We start from the raw sequence: 22,165 nt of genomic DNA, 5'->3' as shown, positions 1-22,165 counted from the left end.
ATATGATGTTGCTCCCACACATTAGGGCGGATGCCAATGTCACCTTACGGTCAAGTCAGGTCATTGACCTTTGATGACCTCGGTGCACTTTTCCGAGTTTAACATGTTTCTAGGATAGTTTCGTTTAGCTGATTTTGAATTTAGCATTTTGCAGCCATTTGAACATTTACGAAGTAGTTTTGATGCCTTCGTATCATGTTACGTAGCTGCCAGTGGTAGTGGACACCTGCTATACGGACGCCCATAAGTACTCCTACTGGCTGATCTGACCTGACCTGCCCCGACATGGTCTAAACGCATGAAGACATTATCTATGATCCAAACTAACATGAAATTTGTGATCAGCACAAAAAAAAAACGTATTACAGCCTTACTTTAGGAGGTTCTGACAGGTCCTGATTTTCCCGTCTTTTGGGTCTGTGACCTGACCTGGGCGGTGTTTCACGGCACGCTGCCAGCCGCTGCCAGCGCTGATGGCACTTTTGGTTTCAATGGAGACATCAACAAGCCTATACCCACAACACTACCGAAGGCTGACCTTAGCTCGCGGAATGCGCTGTCAGCGGCTGTCAGCACGACCGTGAAACACCGCCCTGGAAGGTCAACCAATGACCAAGGACCTTAAAATCGGGTATCATCGGCTTCGTCTCGTCACTCACGGGCAACACGCCTGTTTTTTTTTTTCCGCGAGCTCTAGCTTAATCAGGGGCCGAACGGCAGGGGGTCCAACCGACACCTCCCAGCCCGCGAAGGCTGCGCCACGCACCGACCCGGAGCGGGCTAATTGGTCGACAAAAGCAATTTGAAGTGTTTTCAAAGTAATATTTAGGCTCGGGTTGGGTGGGCTACCATTTCTATTTTTTTATTTTTAGTTTAAAAAAATATATCGTTTCAGGGCTGTGACGAAAAAATAAGTGGCCTAAATCCGATGAGAAAACAGGATTTGGGGGTACCCTAGGTTTGGTTACTTGCAGGAGTTGCCCCCCCCCCCAAACGCAAGTCTGGATCCGCCAGTGCTGACGTGAACGGTACCTACATAGATGAGGGAGTTGACTGATAGGTAGGACGTAGGTACACTAGTCCACTTCTGAAATGGTCACTATATGATGAGCATCTATGGGCTGTTAAGTTAACTGTCAAGCTAAACTATAACTTTTTAAGATGATTTTCTGCGCTCGTGTCGTGCCCATTCCATTTGTCTGTCTGAAAGATGATAATGTCCATAAGCTGCTGAGCGACCCCAGCACCACCTACAGACTCCGGGCGGCAGCCCCTAAGCAAAGAGTGGCACTGAGCAAGCACCATTCTGCATGCCCTAACAGAGTTGACTCATTTATAGGGTCACTGCCAAAGAAGCACTTGACAGCTGACCTTGACAATCATGTGGAATTATTATTAGGCATGCAGTCAAGCCCAGCCTTGGCATGGTGCATTCGACCCCGATCAAAACGGCCTTTACCTGTATGAAGGCGAGCACCAGAGCAGCTATGCCTAGCACATGGAGCCGCTCCAGGAACCAGATGTTGATCATTTCGTAGCAGCCGGCTCTGTGCCAGTGACTCGGGAGGCCGCTCCGTCCACAGTCTGAGGGTCAAACAGGTGTGTCACGTGACTTACAGGAGAGCCCCGCACGGTGCATGAGCTGAGGAGTGGTGACATCACGTGACGGCCGTACCGCGAGCACATTGTCATGCAGAATAGATTGTCATGCAGGGCTGATCACGACTTTCAAAGTCACGACACGGTACCGCAGCAAAAGTGGTTTCCAAAGATGCTAAACGATGAAGGTAAACATCACGACAAAGGTGCGGCAGCAAGGGACGCTGGAAGGGCTCTAGGCAAGATTTATAATGTGGTCAATATCGAATAGTTTAAAATCTACTTTGCAGCACTTATGGCTACCGCATTCGTAAAAATAATCGCAAGCTTTGCATTTCGCTCTTACGGAGTTTAATTAAAAATGTCATGGGATTGGTGAGCAATGCTGGTGATTAAAGTTATTCTCACGATCTGTCGCGATTGACGACAAATGACGGCCGAAATCACTATCTTCGGATAAACGTGAACGATCTTAGAAGATTGCTGCTTTTGTAGCACATTATCAGCATGCATGCTGACATTCCTCAGAAAAAAATTACCTTCTCTCAATATTGCAGCTATTCTCACAATGTGTCTGATTGCCAAACAATATAACCGCCCCCAATTCAATAAAGCACTTCAGTCTGCCAGTCAGCCTACAGCCAATGACGTTAACAATAGCTGCACTCTACAGCTACCCGCTGCGTCTGCGCCCTTCTCTCGCCGTCGGAACGTAGCCAGTCCACAGGGAGAGGGCCGCAAAAACCAGCGTGCACGGTCACAAATCGACCGAGGATGACTTGCGAGGGTGGTGAGACGCTCTAGAGGCACTCGGGGTACCTGAAGATGCTCTCAACGGTCGCGGGGCGGCTTCAGCGGTTAAAGAGCGGCTCTGAGAGAGGGGGAGGGGACGGTTGGGTGCTGTGATGGAGCAGCAGCTCACTAGAGCGCGGTGGAGCGGTGGGTATAGGGCAAAAACACGACAATTATACGCAGGTTTGAGACGGACACACGCAGAGGAGACGATCTGTGCGGGACAGCGAGCAGGCGGGGCGGAAAGGAAAAGGTAGTGCGAAGAGACATCACAGGAGCTGCGAGACGGCAAGGAATGCAGTCAGCGGGAGTCTGAGCGGGAAGACGGGCCCCGTCAGGGTGCAGTAGCCTGCACAGTGCACACGGAGCATTGTTTTCATCCAGGCAGCAAACAACATGAGTCGACACTTTGGAAGGCTATCGCGGTCCGTAGAAATGCCACGACGAAAGGTGTGTACGCTCGGTCAGCTGGTGCGTTCCAGGGCTCCGGCATTGTATCTCGGTGTCAGCTATCACTGGCTGCGCACAGGACACACGGCACGTATAGCACGCGCTGCTTACCGGTGGTATTTTTCACCCAGGGCAGGCAGCACGAGTCCGGCACGATGGACTCGTCTGGCCAGGCGCTGATCGAGTACCAGTCCTTGTACGACTGCACGCCGCAGCAGTCGAACTGAAACGCAGCGCACAAATCCTTGTGAGACAATGTATATGAATCGGCAGTCAGACAGAAACACAGGCAGACATATATCCCTGTGAGAGTTGGCAAAACAGCAGTGAAACAAGACTACTGACGTAGATGTTCATACGACACCGAACGGCAGCAGTGGCGCGGAAATAAATCGTACAACATAAATCAAGGCTTAGCAGTAATTCATTTTCGTAGCATACGTTATTCGCTCTCTTCAAGTCTACTATTTAAGCCGCGTGAGCTTTACAGCATACAGATGAAACTTAAAACGACACCTCGGGGTGTTCCGAGCATTTCAGACACACCTAATCCAAACTATAGTGACAAGATTTGTGACGCACGACTGCTAAGCCCGCCTCAGAGACGGCCGGCGGGCAGGAGACACCCACACGGTTCGATCGATTCCCGATATATCGGCCGCCAATATCCGGGGGCGGGGATCTGTTGAACCGGGGCGTGCCCGGCGATGGATGGCTCATTAGCATGGACGCCGAGCGGCCGACCGGCTGGACGGGACCGGTCAGATATAGGCGGAATCCGCCCATCGGTCAGCACAGGCGTGGAACTGGGGGCGACCGGTCGCCGAGTCGAGTCGCGGTCGTGGCTGGCTCGGTACCGTCTAGCCTTATCAAGTTCGACGGCAGCGTCAGGCCAGGGTTTATAAATCAGCGAGCCTTGACCACGAGCTGATCCTGCTTTTAACCTCTGTGACTCAGCCCTATGCAACTATACCAGACAGACAGCAATTTTAATTAAAAATTTTAATGACCAGTTGGCCAGCTAACAGGAATGGAATGCTACTAAACATAGCCATAAAATGTGCCAAGCTGTACCTTGAAGTCCGCCCGTATTTGTCTAATTGTTTGTCTGTTCGTGTGCCTGCATCCGTCAGCGGAATTTTAGCTGAGTGGCAGCGGTCGGTCGGACGAGCGAACAAATAACAACAGTCACGTATAGGACGCTGGTCACAGCAGGCGGAGACCGGCCCCAGAGAGATCACACGATCAGCGGAATAGCACTGATGTCATCCCATTAAATTTACGACCATTTGATGATGAAAATGCCGTCTGGTTGTTGAAACTGTCAGCCAGCTGTCGCAGAGGCTATTCTTGACAATGCAGAATGACAGCCACCTCAGCAGCAAGTTATGCACCCATCGACAGCTGATTGATTAATTCATAGTTTCCACAGCCAGTCATTCGGCGCATTTATAAAACCTGACGTAGGAATCGCTACTGATTTTTTCGCCATCGGCTTGCGTGTGCAGGGAACAAAAAAGATGCATTAGTAAATCCCAACACTTTCCCGGACAACCACAGATGGTCTTCTGACCTCTAGTGGCCCTAAATAGCCTGACCGTACCTGATGACCCCGGGCGGTCCTCTGTGACCTCTCGTAACCTCTGCAAACCAGAACTGTCCCCGATGACCGCAGCTGACCAGCTGTGACGAGCTGTGACCTCTAGTGACCCCTATACACCTAACTGTCCCTGCTGACCCTAGATGACCTACTGTGACCTTTAGTGACCTCTGTATACCATAACTGTCCCTGATGGCCCCAGACGACCAACTGTAACCTCTCGTGACCCCTACCCACCCCAAATGTCCCTGCTGACCCTAGATGACCAACTGTAACCTCTAGTGACCTCTACAAACCTTAACTGTCCCTGATTACCCCAGGTTGTCCCTTATGACCTCTCGTGACCCCTACTGACCCCAACTGTCCCTGCTGACCCCAAGTGGTCCCCCGTGACCTCTAGTGACCCCTACACACCCCAACTGTCCATGAAACTGTCCATGATGACCCCGGGTGGTTCTCCGTGACCGCCGTCGGACAGCGCTAACACATGTTTTCCGAACACGCCGCGCCGCTCCACGCCGCGTTTACGGAAACGACGAACCGACCGCCGCCGGCCTGGCATTTATAAATATTTGATTGGCCGCCGAGGTAGGCTGCCGTTCCGCGGCACCTGCGGGGCACGTGATGAGTTCGTGGCGCCCTCCGCCCTACACCTACGCCCGCCTGGTGACCGTTGGGCCGCCACGCCGCACCGGTCACCGATCAGACACGTTCAGGGCCACACCGACCGGACCTGCAGCCTGATCTCCGGGCCAGGGCTGTTTATTTGGACTGGCAATTGCAGCTGTGACGTCACACATGGATGTCCTTGTGCAGACAGCTGATGACGGCTGGGATTAGTGTGAGAGGGGCGATCGGCTGATTGAGAGGCGGAGTGACTGATGACCAGGAGAGACATCCGGGATGGAGCCGCCCTGCCGCCCAAGGTGAAAAATGTACCCTCCAGTCCCATCATTAATGAACCACTAAATCAATTATTAAACATTCAAGGAATGGCTACGATAAATCTATTAGTTATTGCGATGGCATGTTATATGAATCTTTGTATAGGTTAAGTAATTAACGTATAATAAACACATGCCTATCTGAGACCATAGCACGAAGCCCTCTTATTTTTCTGTAAGAATATCACTTTATAATTTATATTTTTTGTCCCTCTATAAATGACAACGAAATCAGCAATCATATTGGGCGCTGCCGGTCTGCAGTAAAAGAAACCTGCTCCCGCCTACACGTCCACCGTTTGAACCACAGGTGTTGATCATCGTGCTCTGATCAATGTTTCACAGCTCCAGCTGATCACCGGTACACGACTTTCCGTTTAGGACGATTTACGGCGGCGGCTCAGGCGCGGGATTAACGTAGTGCCCGTGATAGTTCAGTGCGCACCTAACTGATGAATGTGGGTCCGCTACGGCCTCGGTATTTATGGGAACTGAACTGACCGAATTCCACATCAGATATAGCGGAGTTGCCGTGTGAAAGGCCATGACGTGCACGCAAATACCCCCATTTCTGCTAGAATGAGGTGAGAAAATGCATAAAGTGCACACTCGACTATGCACATACGTCGGTAGGCATTTGACGGCAGTAAATTATGCGATTTGTATTCACCGTTTGCCATTGGAATACGAATGAAGGTGTCTCTCACCTCCTGCTGGATGTGGTCCCAGGTGACGGCCAGGCTGTTGGAGCGGTTATAGTGCTGCCGGACGCCGGCGTTCAGCTCCGAGACCAGCGTCTCGCCCAGCTCTATTTTGAAGATGAAGCAGAGCACCATCACTATGAGCTCCAGCAGAAACGCGAACGCCACACAGCTGAAATACTGAAACGGAGAGGGGCTTTGGTCAGGACTGCCTACACAGTCGGGACAAGCAAAAACGTGGAATGGTGCAAGCCAGATACAGTGCACAAAACTATCGCAGCGGGTTTATTTGGGGACAGGCAGGTGCAAGCCAGATACAATATAGGTAGGAGCATAGCTGTAGCTGTACGTTTTATTAATTAAGCTCTTGAACTAACTACCCAAACTCCAAGGATGGATAACTGCCTAGCATGACGTCTTCATAATGTACGTTTTAAATGAGATATGCTCATACGAATTGAATATGATTGCCATTTAAAAGACCTGTCGGTCATAACTGGCTAATTTGAATTGAAATGAGAAGCATTGCGGGATATTTAATTATCTGCATGCCTCGCTTGGACAATTACAGCAAGAGTATCCGTACGGTTAAACCGGCATAACTCATCTGAATGTCCAGAAAAATACGCCGCATTAATGAGTTATTTCATAAGAATGTCGCGAGCTGATTGATTTAGACGGCAGCCGGACGGTCCATTAACAGAGATCGCTTTATCTGCCGTCGAAGGCTGTGTAATCTAACAGAGTGCCCTTATCCCGGGCTGGGTTTTATAGTCCCCACCGGCCACAGAAGCTGTTTTATCAGTGCACCATTAAAGGTTCGTCTGATAGGCAGGCACGCGGGTTTTTGTGTCCGTTGGCTTCATTTTTTACTCGAATGCATCATAACCGCCAAACAAAAACTAAAAAGGGAAATACAGAAGAGCAACATTAGATTTGTGCAAAACTTACAAGACTATAGTAATAAAAATGTCCAGCATTTCACTGATCAGTGAACAACGCTAGGATTTTATCTAACACATAGTATACCATTTCTTCAAGTCGGAGAAGTTTAATTTGGATACACATCGTTTAAGTACACAATAAATCTTAATGTTGGGGATTAATGAAAAACAAGCTATTAAATTTAAAACGTTAAGTCTCAGACCTTCGTTCCAACAACAATTGAGACTGTATGTGCCCATACTGCGAATTTACGACTTGGCCTACAATGGGTCGCTGCATTCTGCATGTTACAATTACTACCATAAACAACGAACAATGCACAATTATGCTGCACCCAAATGAAGTTACTACGCTGGCTGGACCACCCCTGTGCCACCCCTGCACAGTGACACCCACTCGGTCCTGGTCCGTACCGTCATCAGCAGGCAGCGGTTCTGGAAGCAGGCGCCGCAGCAGCCGAAGAAGGCGATGACGGCAGCGATGACGCCGGCGGTGATACACAGGCCGTCAACACTCAGGCCCTGGTAGTTGGAGAGCAGAGAGCTGTAGCCGCCGTGGGCGAACCGCAGCCACAGACCCACGCCCAGCAGGCCGCAGCCGCACAGCTGAAAGGAGGAAAAGGTCAGGTCAGGTCAAACTGCGGCCATGGAATAGATAGTTGATAGTCTAATTTATACCGTAGGTTAGCTTGGTCTGGTGAGCTATTACAAAGAGAGCATATTTATTCGTGGATAGGGTTCACTTATATACAGAAGTAGCGTAATTTAGGTAAACCATCAGAGTTAAATAATCACCGCAAAGCGCATTATTTTGCCGAGTTGCCTTGTTTGTTTATCTTACAAATGAGACTATCTGTCAGTCAAGCGCAAATCGCAACGTCCAGGACCACCAAAGGGGTTCTGCGCAAGGGGTAACACTGTTCACGGGACAGTCCCGTGTGAATGATGGTGGCTACATCATGATGATGAACAATGCACCGTCAGTCGGTCCACTGTCCATCGGCTGACGCAATGTAAAGCTGAGCCTTCCAGGGCCCCAATGTTTACAGTCAGCGGGACCTTGTTCCTGGAGCTGATCGTCTGACGAGCACTGGAACACAGTGCATGCACATTGCAGATTACTGCATGCAAGAGTAGTGTGAGAGAGCGCGTGTGTGTGGGACTTCAAACTCCACCGTTATCGCACCAGTTCTACGAGTTGCATGCCGCGGGTCTGTTGGCAATTTAATAATGGTCTCTAGTCTGCGTGACCCAGTGCTCGGCTGAGAAATCCCCACACTGAAAAAAATTTTTACTCACTTTTCTGAGTAATGACTGAGTTGCCATTTTGTCCAATGGTAAAACTCACTCTAAATCCGCGTACTCAGGTAAAACTCAGGGCGGAACGCAGGTAAAACTCGGGCAAAACTCATTGCAAGTGAGTAGCATGTGAGTAACAAAGTGAGTTGCCATTTTGTCCGATGGTAAAACTCAGATAAAACTCAGTAAGTACTCATGCGTAACTCATGTCCTACTCAGACAACTCAGGCCAAACTCAGGTATTAGTAAGTCATTACTCATGAAAAACTAGGAAGTAACTCACATGTAACTCAGCTGGTACTAATGTATAACTCAGGTGGTAGTACGGCCATAACTCAGTTGGAACTCATCGGTTATTCAGTGAAAACTAGGGCTGTACTCAGGACGTACTCACGTCGATAACTCATACGATACTCGGGTGTTACTCAGGCGCCGCCTGAAACGGCTGATCTGATTCGTTTTATATTGGCTCAAGCCAATGTATAGGCTCGCCGCCCATGATAACAGCTGCCGCATCAGCATTATGCAATATGCATGCATGATGCTGATACAACAGCCACTACCAGGCAGCTAGTCTATATATTGGGATTGGCCAATATATAACGAATCATTGCCCAAAACCAGCATACATATCTGTATTATACCATGCCCGACCAACGTCTAGTCTTGCACTATTCGCCCCAGCCCTTACAAGAAATACATGTTTGTAGAAACGGTCGCATTGCGCTGTATTTCAATTCTGACCCACGCCAAACTGCGTCGGGGGGGGGGGGGGATCGACTCCACGTCAGCTCGTCAGCTCAGCTTCACTCTTTTGCCAGCTTCTCGACCTCAGTCTTCGCGGCTACAGGTGGCTGGCGCTCAGCATTGAATGGTGCGTGGAGCACATGGATACACACAAACCACAGCGTGTTTCGCACTTTGTGCGCCGTTTGTTGACTGAGCACAAAGTGCGCCGTCGCCCACAGCAAAAGACTCCCTTCCAAACCATGGATCCCCACAAGACTTCCGTTCGCTCCACGATGAGGCGGCACCGTTCGTTTTCTTCGGACTTGTTATGATAGGGGTGATCCAAATTTTCGTCACCCGTGTACGCCACCACTGACGCCTTCTCCGCCAAGATGCAGAGGAGGCTCAATGGGCCGTTCCCTGAAAACACAATAAAAAAGTCATTTTCTTTTGCCAGTAAGAGAAACGGAAGTTATAGGGCATGCAAGGTGATTGAAATATCAAAAGTTATCAAGTTACTTCAGCTCAAAATTAATGTTAAACCGCGCCGTGCTGGTGCTCTGAGTTTACCGTGATGTACTGGGGGAGGGGGTCGTCTTAACGTCCCCTCTTCTAACTCGGCTGTTGGGGTTGGGCCACGTAGCGACACGCCGTAACCGGCTTTCGAAAAAGCATTAAAGATATTTAAGGAAATACTTGGGTAATTTTAAGGTCAAGTCAAGTGCCAGGTCACCAGAGGTCAGAAAAGGCCAAATTTTGCTTACTTCAATATTTTCGAAAAACTGGTGCTTAACTCGGAACCAAAAGAGCTGCCCGCGGAAAAATGCAGTCAAAAGCCCTTTCGACTTTTTTTTTTGCTGGCGTTTGATCTCAGATTTGACCTCAGGTCAACAATTAAGCCTCCAGAGAGCAAAAACTCTAAAAAAGCCGTTTTTACCAAAATGTTTTCTGTAATACTTTCCACTCAAGAGTCACGACATTTATTTTGCCGTTAGCATAGTGTTCCTCTCGTCGGGACGAATGAACTATAATTAGACCTTGAAAGGCCATATTTAAAACTTGACCTTAGGTTGACCTGACCAGGTCATGTTGCATATCAGTCGATCCAAACCGTCAAGCTGAACACATATGAGGTGTTTTATTGCACTAGCAAATATATTTTATACATGCCGTAGGTTGATACTTGAGACATGGTGATGGGACAGTATCAAAAACGCTATACAATGAAATCCGTTCGATATTTTTTTGACATTTTACCTCAAACTGGTGTGAAATCGAGCGGTGAATTCCCTGAGCGAAAATGACAAAAATATCGAACGGTTTCCATGGCACGTTGCGAACGGTGCGATCGTCAGCGACCATTGAAATTTTTCCGATGTTAAGTCATTTGACGTGACCTGACCTTGAACGACCTGGGTCTAAAATTTCTTCATATGCAGAAACAAATGTATGAGCAGGTGTGCCGAAAATGGTGGCGCTGCACGCCGCCGTTCTTAGATATTCGCGAAAAACCTGAGGGGGCGGGGTGGGGGGCGTAAAACGCCACCCAGCACAGCGCGGGTCAAGGTCGGATGGTCACCTTAACCCGGCACCGCCTGGGCTATTTCCGTACCCACATCAGCCTGGGGGGGGGGGGTCGGATCCGACCCCCCCCCCTGTTATCTCGAGAACCAATGGTCGTATCGAGCCCCGCGAGGCGGCGTTCGAAAGGTCTCTTCGAGACCTTCCCAAAGCGCTCTTAAGATTTTAAGATTGAGGTCAACTTTCGGGTCAAGGTCAGGTCAAAGGTCAAATTCAGGGGGTTTGCATGATTAGGCTTATGGACAGCGGAATCGATAGCTGATGCTCGAAACTCACCACAAATGACCTCAAAGACCTAGTGAAGGTACCATGTGCGTATAGGGGTCATACTAAGTACGGGTCAGGTCAGGTCAGGTCACGAAAGGTCACGGTTTTCACTTTCTGCTACATGGGCGTGCGACACATGTTTTATGGCTTATTTTTCACGCCAAATCCGATGGTAATGGTTATATGTGACCCCAATTCACTGTGCTGGTGATAAGTGTGCATTGAAAGCATAAAAAATCGTTTATACCATACATAACTAAACGAGGGCTAAGAAAAAAAGTCAATTTTTTAACTTTTTATTTTTGACATAAAAATGCACTTTTCTAGACGAGCTTTGTCCCAGGAATCTAGTGGTGCCATTTGTTTTCTCATGCGATGTTCAGAAGTGCCTCTAATTCGCGAAAATGCTTATGACGTCACCATGCCCTATGCATGTTGGAGCTATTTTTTACAATTTGGGGGTCAAAAATCAAGATAGAAAGTTGAAATTTGGGACATCTAATGTTCTAATAGAGCTCTTTAACATATATTCCGGTTTTTTGGAAATTCTCAAAATTTTGGATTTTATTAGCTGTTTTCCAAAAAATATAGTTTTTTGAATTTTTAGGGGTGAAAAACGCATTTTATGGAAAATCCGAGATAGCCATTTTAAAGAACTTGTTGAGCTGCGTCTTTTCATGTCCTTAATTTGCAATTTGCTTAAAACCTCGATTTCTGGCGATTTTTTAAACATTTACCATTTTTTGGCTGAAAACGCCATGTAGTTACATCACTAAAATCGATATATCTCAGAAATTTTTGAATTTTTTTTTTCTTGAAAATTGCACAGGAGACGTCAAATTGATGGGGGAGAAGGTATGCAAAGTTTCAAGTTGATAAAATTATTTCAAGTGTGGTCGCTGAACGTCTTAAGTCTGTTGCGACGTTACTTGTAAGTCCCGACCAGACTGCTTATTTGAAAGGCAGGTTTATTGGGGAAAATACCAGGTTACTGTACGACATTATTCATCACTTTAGTGTCCAAGGACTCGATGGAGCTGTTCTGGCGATTGATTTCGAAGACGCATTTAATTCTCTGAATTGGCAATATACCAGATGTGTGTTAGAATTAATGGGATTTGGAAATAATTTTATGGACCTATTTGAGATGTTGTACACTAATAAAAACAACTATTCAAGGATTATCCTCAATGGATATCTAGGAGAAAAAATCACGCATAGTCGCGGCTTTCGTCAAGGTGACCCTGCATCTGGTTTGATATTTATTTTAGCGGTAGAAATCCTAGCGAATTTCCTCAGAAAGACGCCATTTAGAGGCATTAAGCTACCAAGCGGATGTGAAGCTAAAATTTCACAGTACGCAGATGACACCATTATATTTTTGGAAGGTAGGAACCCCGATATACGTATAGTGATGCAACAACTTGGAGAGTACAGTAAGTTCTCTGGTTTGAAACCTAATATCAACAAATGTAAATGCATGTGGCTGGGGCCACCAAAAAAACCTGTATGCGAGAGTCTCCCCATCACATGGGTGAAGGAACTAAAAGTTTTGGGCATTATTTTTAGTGCGGATCCAGATGAGGTAGAAGAGTTAAACTTCCCGGAGAAAATTAAGAGCATGCAGGCATTATTAGACTATTGGCGAATTCGGAATCTTTCTCTCTTAGGTAGAGTGACAGTAATCAAGACTCTTGCCATATCAAAATTAGTTCATTTATTTTGTTCACTTCCAACCCCACGTGTGGATACCATGAACAAAATAAAGAGCATGTTGTTCAAGTTTTTGTGGAACGGAAAAAATGATAAGATACGAAGGACAAAAATTTGTCAATCATATCAGAATGATGGAATAAAGATGATAGACATTGACATATTTGTAGCCTCACTGAAGTGTTCCTGGATAAAGCGTCTGCAGGACAATAGTGCTGTTGACAGAAGGTGGGCAATAGGAAGCAGAATTAGTTTGAAGCAGCATAGTGATAACTTATCTTGGTATGGTGCATCAATGCTTAAAAGTCTGGCAAACAAAATCGAAAATAAATTTTGGGTTGATGTTTTACAAGCATGGGCGAGATTTGTAGAAAACTATGAACACAAACCGGAGAGTGTAGCAAGTGAAATGATCTGGTGTAATGATATATTAAGGTTTAAGTGCTCAACTAATAGGAACTGGAAGTCAAGAGGACTATTTTTTGTGAGTGATTTGCTTAAAGGCAATAGCCTGCTGTCAAAATCGGAGATTGAGAGAAAGTTTGAGGTCCGCGTAAATTTCATAGAGTATAACTCAATCAGGGTAAAAATGAGGACGGTACTTGACATGATCGAAAATGCTAAAGATGAAAATCCCCTGCCAGCGATACCGCCAAGGACGTAGGGGAGAGAGGTCATATTGCGCCACCTTAAGGATATCGGCCTATTGCGGCTGAAGTTGACCAGCTGTCATGCTTGATGATATCTCAAATTGTACCTCAGTTATTTTGGCATAAAATTACAACTCCTAATTTGTATCACACCCATAAAAATTAACAAGAGAAAAGTTTTCCGACACACCTGCAAAGGGCGCATTTACGGACTACCCCATCAAAAAGCGCCCATGCCTCTCATGTAAAAGCGCCCTATTAAAAACAACGGTTTGCCACCTAACTAAGTAGCCTATTTGAACGTGTCAGCCCATTAACCATTTATGCTGTGAAGGCTAAGGTAATGGTAAGGTGAGCGTTCTAATAATCAAAGTGTTCAATGAAATGTGTCCCAACCACCAGATGCTGTTTCTCTGGGTTGAAGAATAGGGCGCAAATAGGGTGGGCGCAATTACGAATGGAACACATTTTTTCATGAGCTTCAAATATGGCGAGGACAGCGAAGCCACGGTGGTGATAAACTTTCAAAACTACCATTAAACGAGCAATTAACAATGATTATTAGTTGAATCACTATCTCTAAGATAAACCATGACACCAGCAAAGGTCGAAATAGACTGGTTCGCGTAAGAAAATAGAGGAAATCACAAAAAATGGTCTGCGAGAAAGCTGAGACACCTCTCCTGCCCCCGTGGACCGGAATAAGAGCGAGTTATTGGTGGTGAAGTAAATGCACACATTCGAGCATTCATTCGAATCGAAATTTGGACAGGAGGAAGGTGTGGCGCATTTAAGAACATGGCGCAATATGACCTCTCTCCCCTACTTAGTTTTACATTCAGAAAAGCTTAGTCAAGTGGTAAGCCAACGATTATTGGAAAAGTTAAATAGAAAAAATGATGACATCCGGGATAAAATAAAAGAGAAATGGCTGCGTGAAAACCAGCTGTATCGGAGAGGGACATTGATCGCAATCAAGCAGGTTAGTCAGTCCTCTTGGCTACAGTCCTTTTACTATAGGATTGTCAATCGTATTTTGCCAACTAATACTTTCTTGTTGAGAGCTGGTTTGGTAGTGTCGAGTAAGTGCACATTCTGTGACTCTGCTGAGGAAACGTTGGATCATTTGTTCAGGAGTTGCGAGAAGGTGCAGTCGTTTCATTTAGCCGTGCAAGCCCTTCTGAGACAAAACTATTCTTTTTCGGTCTCAACGCAACAAATTAGCAATGTGTTTCTAGACCCGGATGAAAGAAAAATTATAGGCCTCATTGCAATGCTAGCAATGCAGTGCATCTGGTTCGCCAGAATGGACAATACTGAGCCAGAGGCGAGGCGCTTCGAAAACACCCTAAAAAGCCATTACATGATTGAAAAATACGTCGGCATTATGAATGGTTCGCATGAGAAATGGCACTTAAAGTGGGACGGTTTGCATGGGATGGGGGGCGGGGCGGCTCGGACCACATACGCTCTTACGCAATCATAAACATTTACACACATGCACACACACAGCACGCCCACACATAAACGGTCATGCAAGAATACATATATAACATTACAGACACATATACGCACACCCTCGGAAACAAGACATGTGTCGCCATGTGCGGCGAAAGCCCCCGCCCCTAACCCATCCGGGCCAACCCGTGCCTAGCCTCCCATCATATGACGGGAGGCTGGGCCGCCGGCCCGCCGCGCGCCCCGCCAAACCGGCTCGACTGGTGGGCGGGTCGCGTGGCGAGTCGGCGGGCAGGGGCGTCGCCTCGCGAGATGGCAGCATAGGGCGCGAGGCGGCGCGGGCGGGGGCCAGCGGCCCGTTTGGAGCACCGGGGAGGCTTACGGCCTCCCCGGGGCCGGGGCGATAACAGGCATGTGCCGCCCCGGCTTAGCCAGGCGAGCAGAACCGGCACGGTGCCCTTAGTGGGGTGTTGAGGCTGCGGGGTGTGCCCGTGTGGTGTGATAGTTGTGGGGTGCGTGGGGGTGTGGTGAGGTTGATGTAATGATGTGATGATTGGTCTTATGTCTGGATACTGTGTTTTGAATATGCAATAAATTGATTGTGAAAAAAAAGTTTCAAGTTGATAGCTCAAGCGGTTCATGAGTTATTCAAGAAAAACGGAGGGGGGGTCGGATCCGACCCCCCCCCCAGGCGGTCGCGGGTTAACAGTCGGGTTTTAGTCTCGCAAAACACTTCCATGGGCGTCCAATATTAAAATCAGCTTGAAACAATCACATAAAATGTGTTATACTTAACAGTAATGGAAATAAGTATGTCACGTCCAAACGCGTCTCGCCGCGGTATCTAATAATCTAATATGTAAGGAAGGTTGAAAATGCTCGCTGAAATCGAATAGTGTACGAAAATATGTGTGTAGGCATTAAAAAAAACAGTCGGAAAAAATAATAACAGTGGAAAAATAATAAGCACAAACGAGACAAAATAATCTTAAACGGTTCAGCGAGCGGAATTAAGACCATGGGCTCCACCACCGGGGGGGGGGAAGGGTACGGGGGACGTGTCCCCCAATATTTTACATTTTTAACATTGTGCCTATGGATGCTGCATGGAAAGGATCGACTTCAAACAACCTTCGCCCCCCCCCCCCCCCCCCAAAAAAAAAAATCGGGTCGTGACGGAGTTCTTGTTTAAAGAAGTAAAAAGGGTCAAATGAACGTTCTTTTAGGATAAGGACAACATTATCCCACAAACATGTTTTTTTTAACCCTCGCATGTGTAGGGGGGGGGGTCGGATGGACCCCCTTTCCCCATGGTTTTTCGCGAATAACTCGCGTAAAAAGCGGCTGATCGCGACGAAACTTTCAGTACCATCGCATTGATCAATTTTACACCTACCCTGAAACTTTCATGACCCTGACCCAAATGACCTTTGACCTGTGACCTCTTTTCCGAGACCATGTTTGGCCGGAATCGCGATTCGGAGTATGTCGGCTCGCATTAGCCGCGCGTTTGCAAGCTTTTCGTGGTTTCAAACGTTCAAACATGTGATTTGATGTTGCTCCCATGCATTAGGGTGGGTGTCAAGGTCACCTGAAGGTCAGGTCAGGTCATTGACCTTTGGTGACCTCGGGTGACCTCGGTTCACTTTTTCGAGTTTTACATGTTTCTAGGCTAGTTTTTGGAGCTGAATTCGAATTTAACAACCATTTGAACATTTACGAAGTAGTTTTGTTGCCTTCGTAACATGTTACGAAGCTGTCAGAGGCGGTTGACACGTACTACGAATACCCGTCACGACGCCTACTGATTGACCTGACCTGACCTGACCCGACCTGGTCTAAATGCTTAAAGACATCATCTGTGATCAAAACTAACACGATATTCGTGATCAGTACCCCGAAAAACCCCTTAGCAGCCACACTTTACGACTTTCTAATAGGTCCCGATTTTCCCGACTTTGGGTCATTGACCTGACCTGGAAGGTCAACCAATGACCTAGGACCTGAAAATTGGGTATCATCGGCTTCCTCTCGTCACGGGCAACACGCTCGTTTTTTCCGCGAAGCTCTAGCTCGATCAGGGGCCAAACGGCAAGGGGGGGTCCAACCGACCCCCCCCCCCCCCTACACATTAGAAGCTGGAAAACGCCGCACACATGCAAGGGTTAAATTTAAATATAACATAACTCACCTCTTCTTTTTCGAACTATGCCGGGTAGGTATCCCTCAGTTTCTCGATCGATCTGCTCCGCCGTTCACGGTTGGCACCGACCTCCTGACGCCGGCGGGGAATGTCTGCTGGTCCATCAGTTCACCTCCCTGTTCTCCGCGGCGCATGCGATTGATAAAAGCTTCATCGACAATCACCGAGCTCTTCACAGATAACTTACTCGTCCCATCCTTCGCTGCACGCCTTCCCCGCTCCTGCACTCTCCCGCACAATTTCACAATAGCCTCAACAATTCAACGTGAACTACGCGAGTCACCGCGCCACAACGGACTGAAGCGCGCGCCGCGGTTTTCGAACGCAACGGCTATAATACTCATCACGCGAACTCACGCATCACGCAGGAAACTCACCCTGCCGCGCATGCGCGCATCTTCAAGCCGGGGGTACCTCACGCACAACTGCACGTGAATTCGCGAGAACTCATGCATTGCGCAGGAAACTAGATTTGCCCAAGCAAAACTCATTTCCGACTCAGTTCGAATTCACGAAACTAAGCACTCAGAACTCACGCATAACGAAGTCACCCTGGTGATGTGAGTTAGATCAGCCAATAAGTGAGCACCACTATCGTATTCACTGAGTTTCTTCATGAGTTATTACTGAGTAATGCCTGGCCTGAGTAAAAAATTTTTTCAGTGCACGAGTCACACCACTAAAGGAATGATCCAAACATGGCTTGAGCCGCTGGAAATAGGATAGGACTGCTGAGCGTTTTGAAAGCTGGTTAAGCTTGATAGAATGAAGCGACGGCAAAACCGGTTCTTTAGAGCGTACGCAACACTGGCGGTCCCAGGGGGGGGGGGCACGGGGGCCATGGCCCCCCCTTTGGTGCTGAAAGGTGGGGCCATACTATCTTTTGGCCCCACCTTTCAGATCGAACAAAAGTCCTAGAAAAGCTTTTCGTATGTTTCATTTTCTTTCTTGCGCCATCAAAGGACGTAAATTTCACCCATGAGTGGGCTCAGTTTCGCATTCTGTCAATTTGGCGGTCAGCGTCGCTGGCACCGGTTCACGAGTATGGCCGGATCTTATATGGAATATCAGCGTGGGTTTACTTGAGGCTCTCGTAGGCCCAGCAATGGCTGGCATGAGACCCTCTTCGGCAGTGGTGGGTGGGCCCTGCTAAAGGAGATTGGCTCTACGACACTAAAGTAAGACCTCATGGGTTGGTGCTGTGTACCTCAGAAGCCCGGTGGTGACGCCGTATGCCGGCTTGGTTTCTTAAGGATTAGCGTGGGAACTTCGGGGCCTGCATAGAGTTTGCATGAGCTAGTATGTTATCTCAGAGGCATATGTGTGTAATGTGTACACAGTGGCGGTCGCGGGGGGGGGGGGCATCAGGGCCATGCCCCCCAAAGGTCAATAAAGGGGGCCATCATATCATTTGCCGGTTGCCCCCCCCCCCCCCTCAAACAACCAATGGGCCCCATATAGGTGTATGGGGCCCTGGCAATTATTCGATCGTCACGAGGCTAAAAAAAACCACGCCCAGCTATTAATATAGCTCCCACACCGGTCTTTGAGCGTCCTACACTGACCTCTGAGGGAACTTCAGTGGTTGTCAAGCGCCCACGTTGGCCGCTAAGAGCCTACATCAACCTCTGAGACCCCACATCTGGCCTATGAGGGCCCCTGACCGGCCTCAGGGGTCCCAACCGGCGTCTGAGGGTCTCACACCGGTCTCTGGTGGCCTTATTTCTGTCTGTGGTGTCCCAAGACGAACCTTTAGGTGCCAATGAGGGCCCCGCACTGGCTGCTGAAGACCCGACGCCGGCCTCTAAGGGCCTGCATTGGCCTCTGAGGAGGGCCCATCTTGGCCTTTGAGGGCCCTCTGCTGGCCTCTGGGGTCCAACGACGGCTCATGCCGGTCTTTTAGGGCCCCACGCTGACCTCTGAAGGCCCATGTTGGCCTGTAATGACCCACATTAGCCTCTGAGAGCCCAACTCGGTCACTGATTGTCTCAAACTACTGGCCTTTGTAGTTTGCAGGCCCTGTACTGGTCTCTGAGGGCCCTAAACTGGCCTCTACGTGAAAAGATACATGGGTGGGTTTCTGAAGATCAGAGGGCTCACGGCTCACGCAGTCTCCGGCACAGCCTTACGTTGGTCCTGATCGAAATTACTTTACGTCCTGATGGTCCCGCGCAGATTCCCTCATATTTCGACGTCGGGACCCCATGAGCCGGTGTGGGTCCTGGGGCTGGCAGAGACTGATGAAGTCCTTAGGGCTCAGGGCCAGTCTTTTTAGCAGTAAGACTAGGCAGGTTGAGTGAGCCCCAATAGAGCCGTTGCGAAGCCCCGCAGGAGTCGCGCGCGGCCCTCAGATGCCAATTTTGAAAGCTCGGAACCTGTGGGGGGTCTCCAGAGGTCGGTTTACCTACTCTCTCCCGCCGCCACACAACTAGGTATGTTACCTATATGGGTAGGTAAATGTCATAGTCTGAAAATGCTCTCTGGGTTTCACATGCTTGTTCAAAGCAAGAGGTATCTGTACTTTTCCGAATTGTTTTATAGTGGTAAGGTCATGAATCCGCGTGCCTGACCTTCCAGTATAACTTTGCTACACCGATCCGTCGTCATGGTGCAGTGGGCCGACCGGTGGAAGCACCGTGGGACGGGAAATGGAACTGGTGATTTTGCCTTAAATTGAGCTTAAAGATTTCACGCAAGAATCAGATGGATGAAGCATAACTCATAAGTAATGCCAACTGCGCAGTGCGCGGCACCTCGTGACGTAAAAAATTAGCCGATCACCAAAAATCACATCACATCAAAAATCACCCCCCCCCCCTCCCGGTGACGGATAAATGTTATGTCCCGCGAGTGTGACTTTGGCCCCCCCTTTTGCTAGCGGCTGCGACCGCCAGTGGTACGCAAAGACAATTTCGGCCTACAATGCGTAGCACCATACCTGCAACCTTCTTTGTAAGTTGCACCCGTGGACTACCCATGTAGAATCATATGACAACTTGTTAGCAACGGTGCCACTTGTACAAGACGCACGTGAGTAGATGACACGCAAGATTGTCTGCGATCCACCCGTCCACACGCCATAATTCTGCAGCTGAGCCGGTGCAACCAAGGTGCAACGTTTTAGGGCCTTGGGTGCAACAACCCAAAATCTGGCAGCTGCTGCATGTAAAAAAATGTCGCGGCTGATTGGGATTCCTTATTCGGCATTAGTTCTCCATGTAGGCGGACACCCAAATGACATGCATTTCACATTGCATGCGGACTGCAGGCGGTCGCCTAGCCTCGTTTCACAGTGACAGGAACGTACCCCAGCCTTGTCCGTTGAACCCTGCGAATCGTCCCATCATCGGACTGTCTGAGGGCCTCGATGGTGCCACTCCAAATATGCACCGGCGACCATGAAGTGCCGATCTGGCGCCGATTTCATGTCATTCGGCCGCACGGCGGGCGGCTCCAGCTTTCCCAGCAATGGAGATCGTCTGACCGGTGGTCATTGCGGCGGTCAAGTGGTCAGACGGGAGAGGGAAGCGGTGGGTCACCGGCTGTCGGAACCCACCGTTCCACCGTATCCGCCCCTCGCATTCCTCGGCAAGCAGACGGATCAGGTGACGGAGGGAGGCAACACAACGTGTGTCGCGGGGGGCTGGTCGCTGGCCAGTAGCCACCCGACGTACTGCGTGTGTCGGACTGTGATAGACTGTCAACTGGACAGTTGACAGGGGAGGTAACCTGTCACACCAGACGCTGACATCTGTGAGATGGGTCGGCGCGCATGGCACGCGGCAGGGGCATTTGAGGTGAAGGTCCGTCAACAAGACAGGTGCCAAAGCGGAAAGATCTAACGAGACAGTATAGTTACATGTGACATTGCGACAGGTCGCCAATCGGAAAATACTGAAGAATGACAAGCCGTCGAACTATGTTACTTTGCATTCCTACTCCATAGTTGAGCTAACAAGGCCGTAAATGAACAGAGCTTAAAACATTGCACGTTCTACAAATGCATGAAAACGTGATGTGCCATCGTCTGAAGGAGCGTGCGTGAACACTGCAGTCTTCAACTGTGTCAATGGTAGTGGGACAGGTCACCAATATAAGCGCAAGTGATCCGGTGAAATACTCATATCTTTCTAGCAGAGGTTTATTTGCCATTGGGTCTACAGTGCAGGGATGCATCTATCTCGCACTGCGATTCCTCATGGACCACTCGTGGAAGCTCTTGTATCTTCCACTCGGAGCCATGAAGAATCCTCTATAACCCATTCAGACCGATCGGAGCCTCCCCTTACAGTGTGGTGGTGATTGTGGTAACCTGCGGTAGGGGAGGTCTGATACCATTACAGACCAAAGGTAGGGAGGGGCTCCCTGCAAGTGCACACGATCAGCCTGGCGCCACCACCACCGACGGCTCGCAGTTCTGCCATTTGATCCGCCGACCTGGGGAAAGTGATCGCCCCGCGCCGGGTCGAGTTGTAACTAAAGCCGCGGTGTTGAATTCAGTCCCACTGACGCCATCGCCGGCCGACACGGCTGAAATGGCAGTCGGCATTGGTCGTGAGTGTCGTCAGGTAACGGTGTCAGTGATATGTCAAAGTCACGGGATTGAGCTTCGCGGTGCCGTATTGGTGTCGTAAAACTCCCGAGAAAACTATTCGAAGCGGTACGTTGCTGGAAAAGTATATAAGATACTGAAGATACCGTCCAGTGATCGAACCATGCCCTGCAATACTTTTCTCCGTCGTCGAGGAGACGGTGGCTTGCATTTGGACGTTTTACTGGCATTCTTCCAAGGACACAACACGCACAGACTGCAGGTATCGAACAGATCTTGCTGTGATAATGACGCAGCATGACAAAATACATCAAACTTCTGAACTAAGCCATGGCAACTTCAAACGTCCCATGCTATAGAGCAAGCCGCCTCTCGGTGTGCTCTGGAGAACCCCCCCCCCCCCCCCCCCACTGCCTTCTGATAGATGCGATGATGTGTTGTCTGCTGTTCGTGCTGCAGTTAAGTGGTGGGGAGGGGTGCTGTTGAGTGGGGAGCTGACTGCCCTTCTCTCGGCAGTCGGCTCAGACAATGGCGCCGATGACCGGGCAATGATGTGGTGTCTCCAACAGATCCGGGAGGCGCGGTCAGTGGTCGTAGGCAGCGGTCACAGGGGTGGAATAACTGTCCCGTGGCCCGTAGTCATTGGTCAGTGGTTTTAACGGTCAAACATGGTGACAGTTAGT

The 22,165-nt window shown here is 48.9% G+C and overlaps 1 protein-coding gene across 1 annotated transcript in view; it reads right to left on the bottom strand.

Annotated features, from left to right (window-relative positions):
* Positions 1–22,165, bottom strand: part of LOC122394627 (tetraspanin-9-like) — a 50,979-nt gene that overhangs the window by 3,477 nt on the left and 25,337 nt on the right. The window contains exons 4-7 of the mRNA XM_043391630.1: positions 7,445–7,636; positions 6,093–6,266; positions 2,953–3,064; positions 1,460–1,584 (exon numbers count right to left, since the gene is read on the bottom strand). Of these exons, the coding sequence (XP_043247565.1) occupies positions 1,460–1,584; positions 2,953–3,064; positions 6,093–6,266; positions 7,445–7,636 (603 nt within the window). The remainder of the gene's footprint in view (positions 1–1,459; positions 1,585–2,952; positions 3,065–6,092; positions 6,267–7,444; positions 7,637–22,165) is intronic.

Source organism: Amphibalanus amphitrite, unplaced genomic scaffold, assembly GCF_019059575.1.
Source record: "Amphibalanus amphitrite isolate SeventyFive unplaced genomic scaffold, NRLGWU_Aamphi_draft 000025F_arrow, whole genome shotgun sequence".
Classification (NCBI taxonomy): Eukaryota; Metazoa; Arthropoda; class Thecostraca; order Balanomorpha; family Balanidae; genus Amphibalanus; species Amphibalanus amphitrite.
Note: the sequence above shows the minus strand (reverse complement) of the source record. Positions and strands in the feature narration are given on the sequence as shown.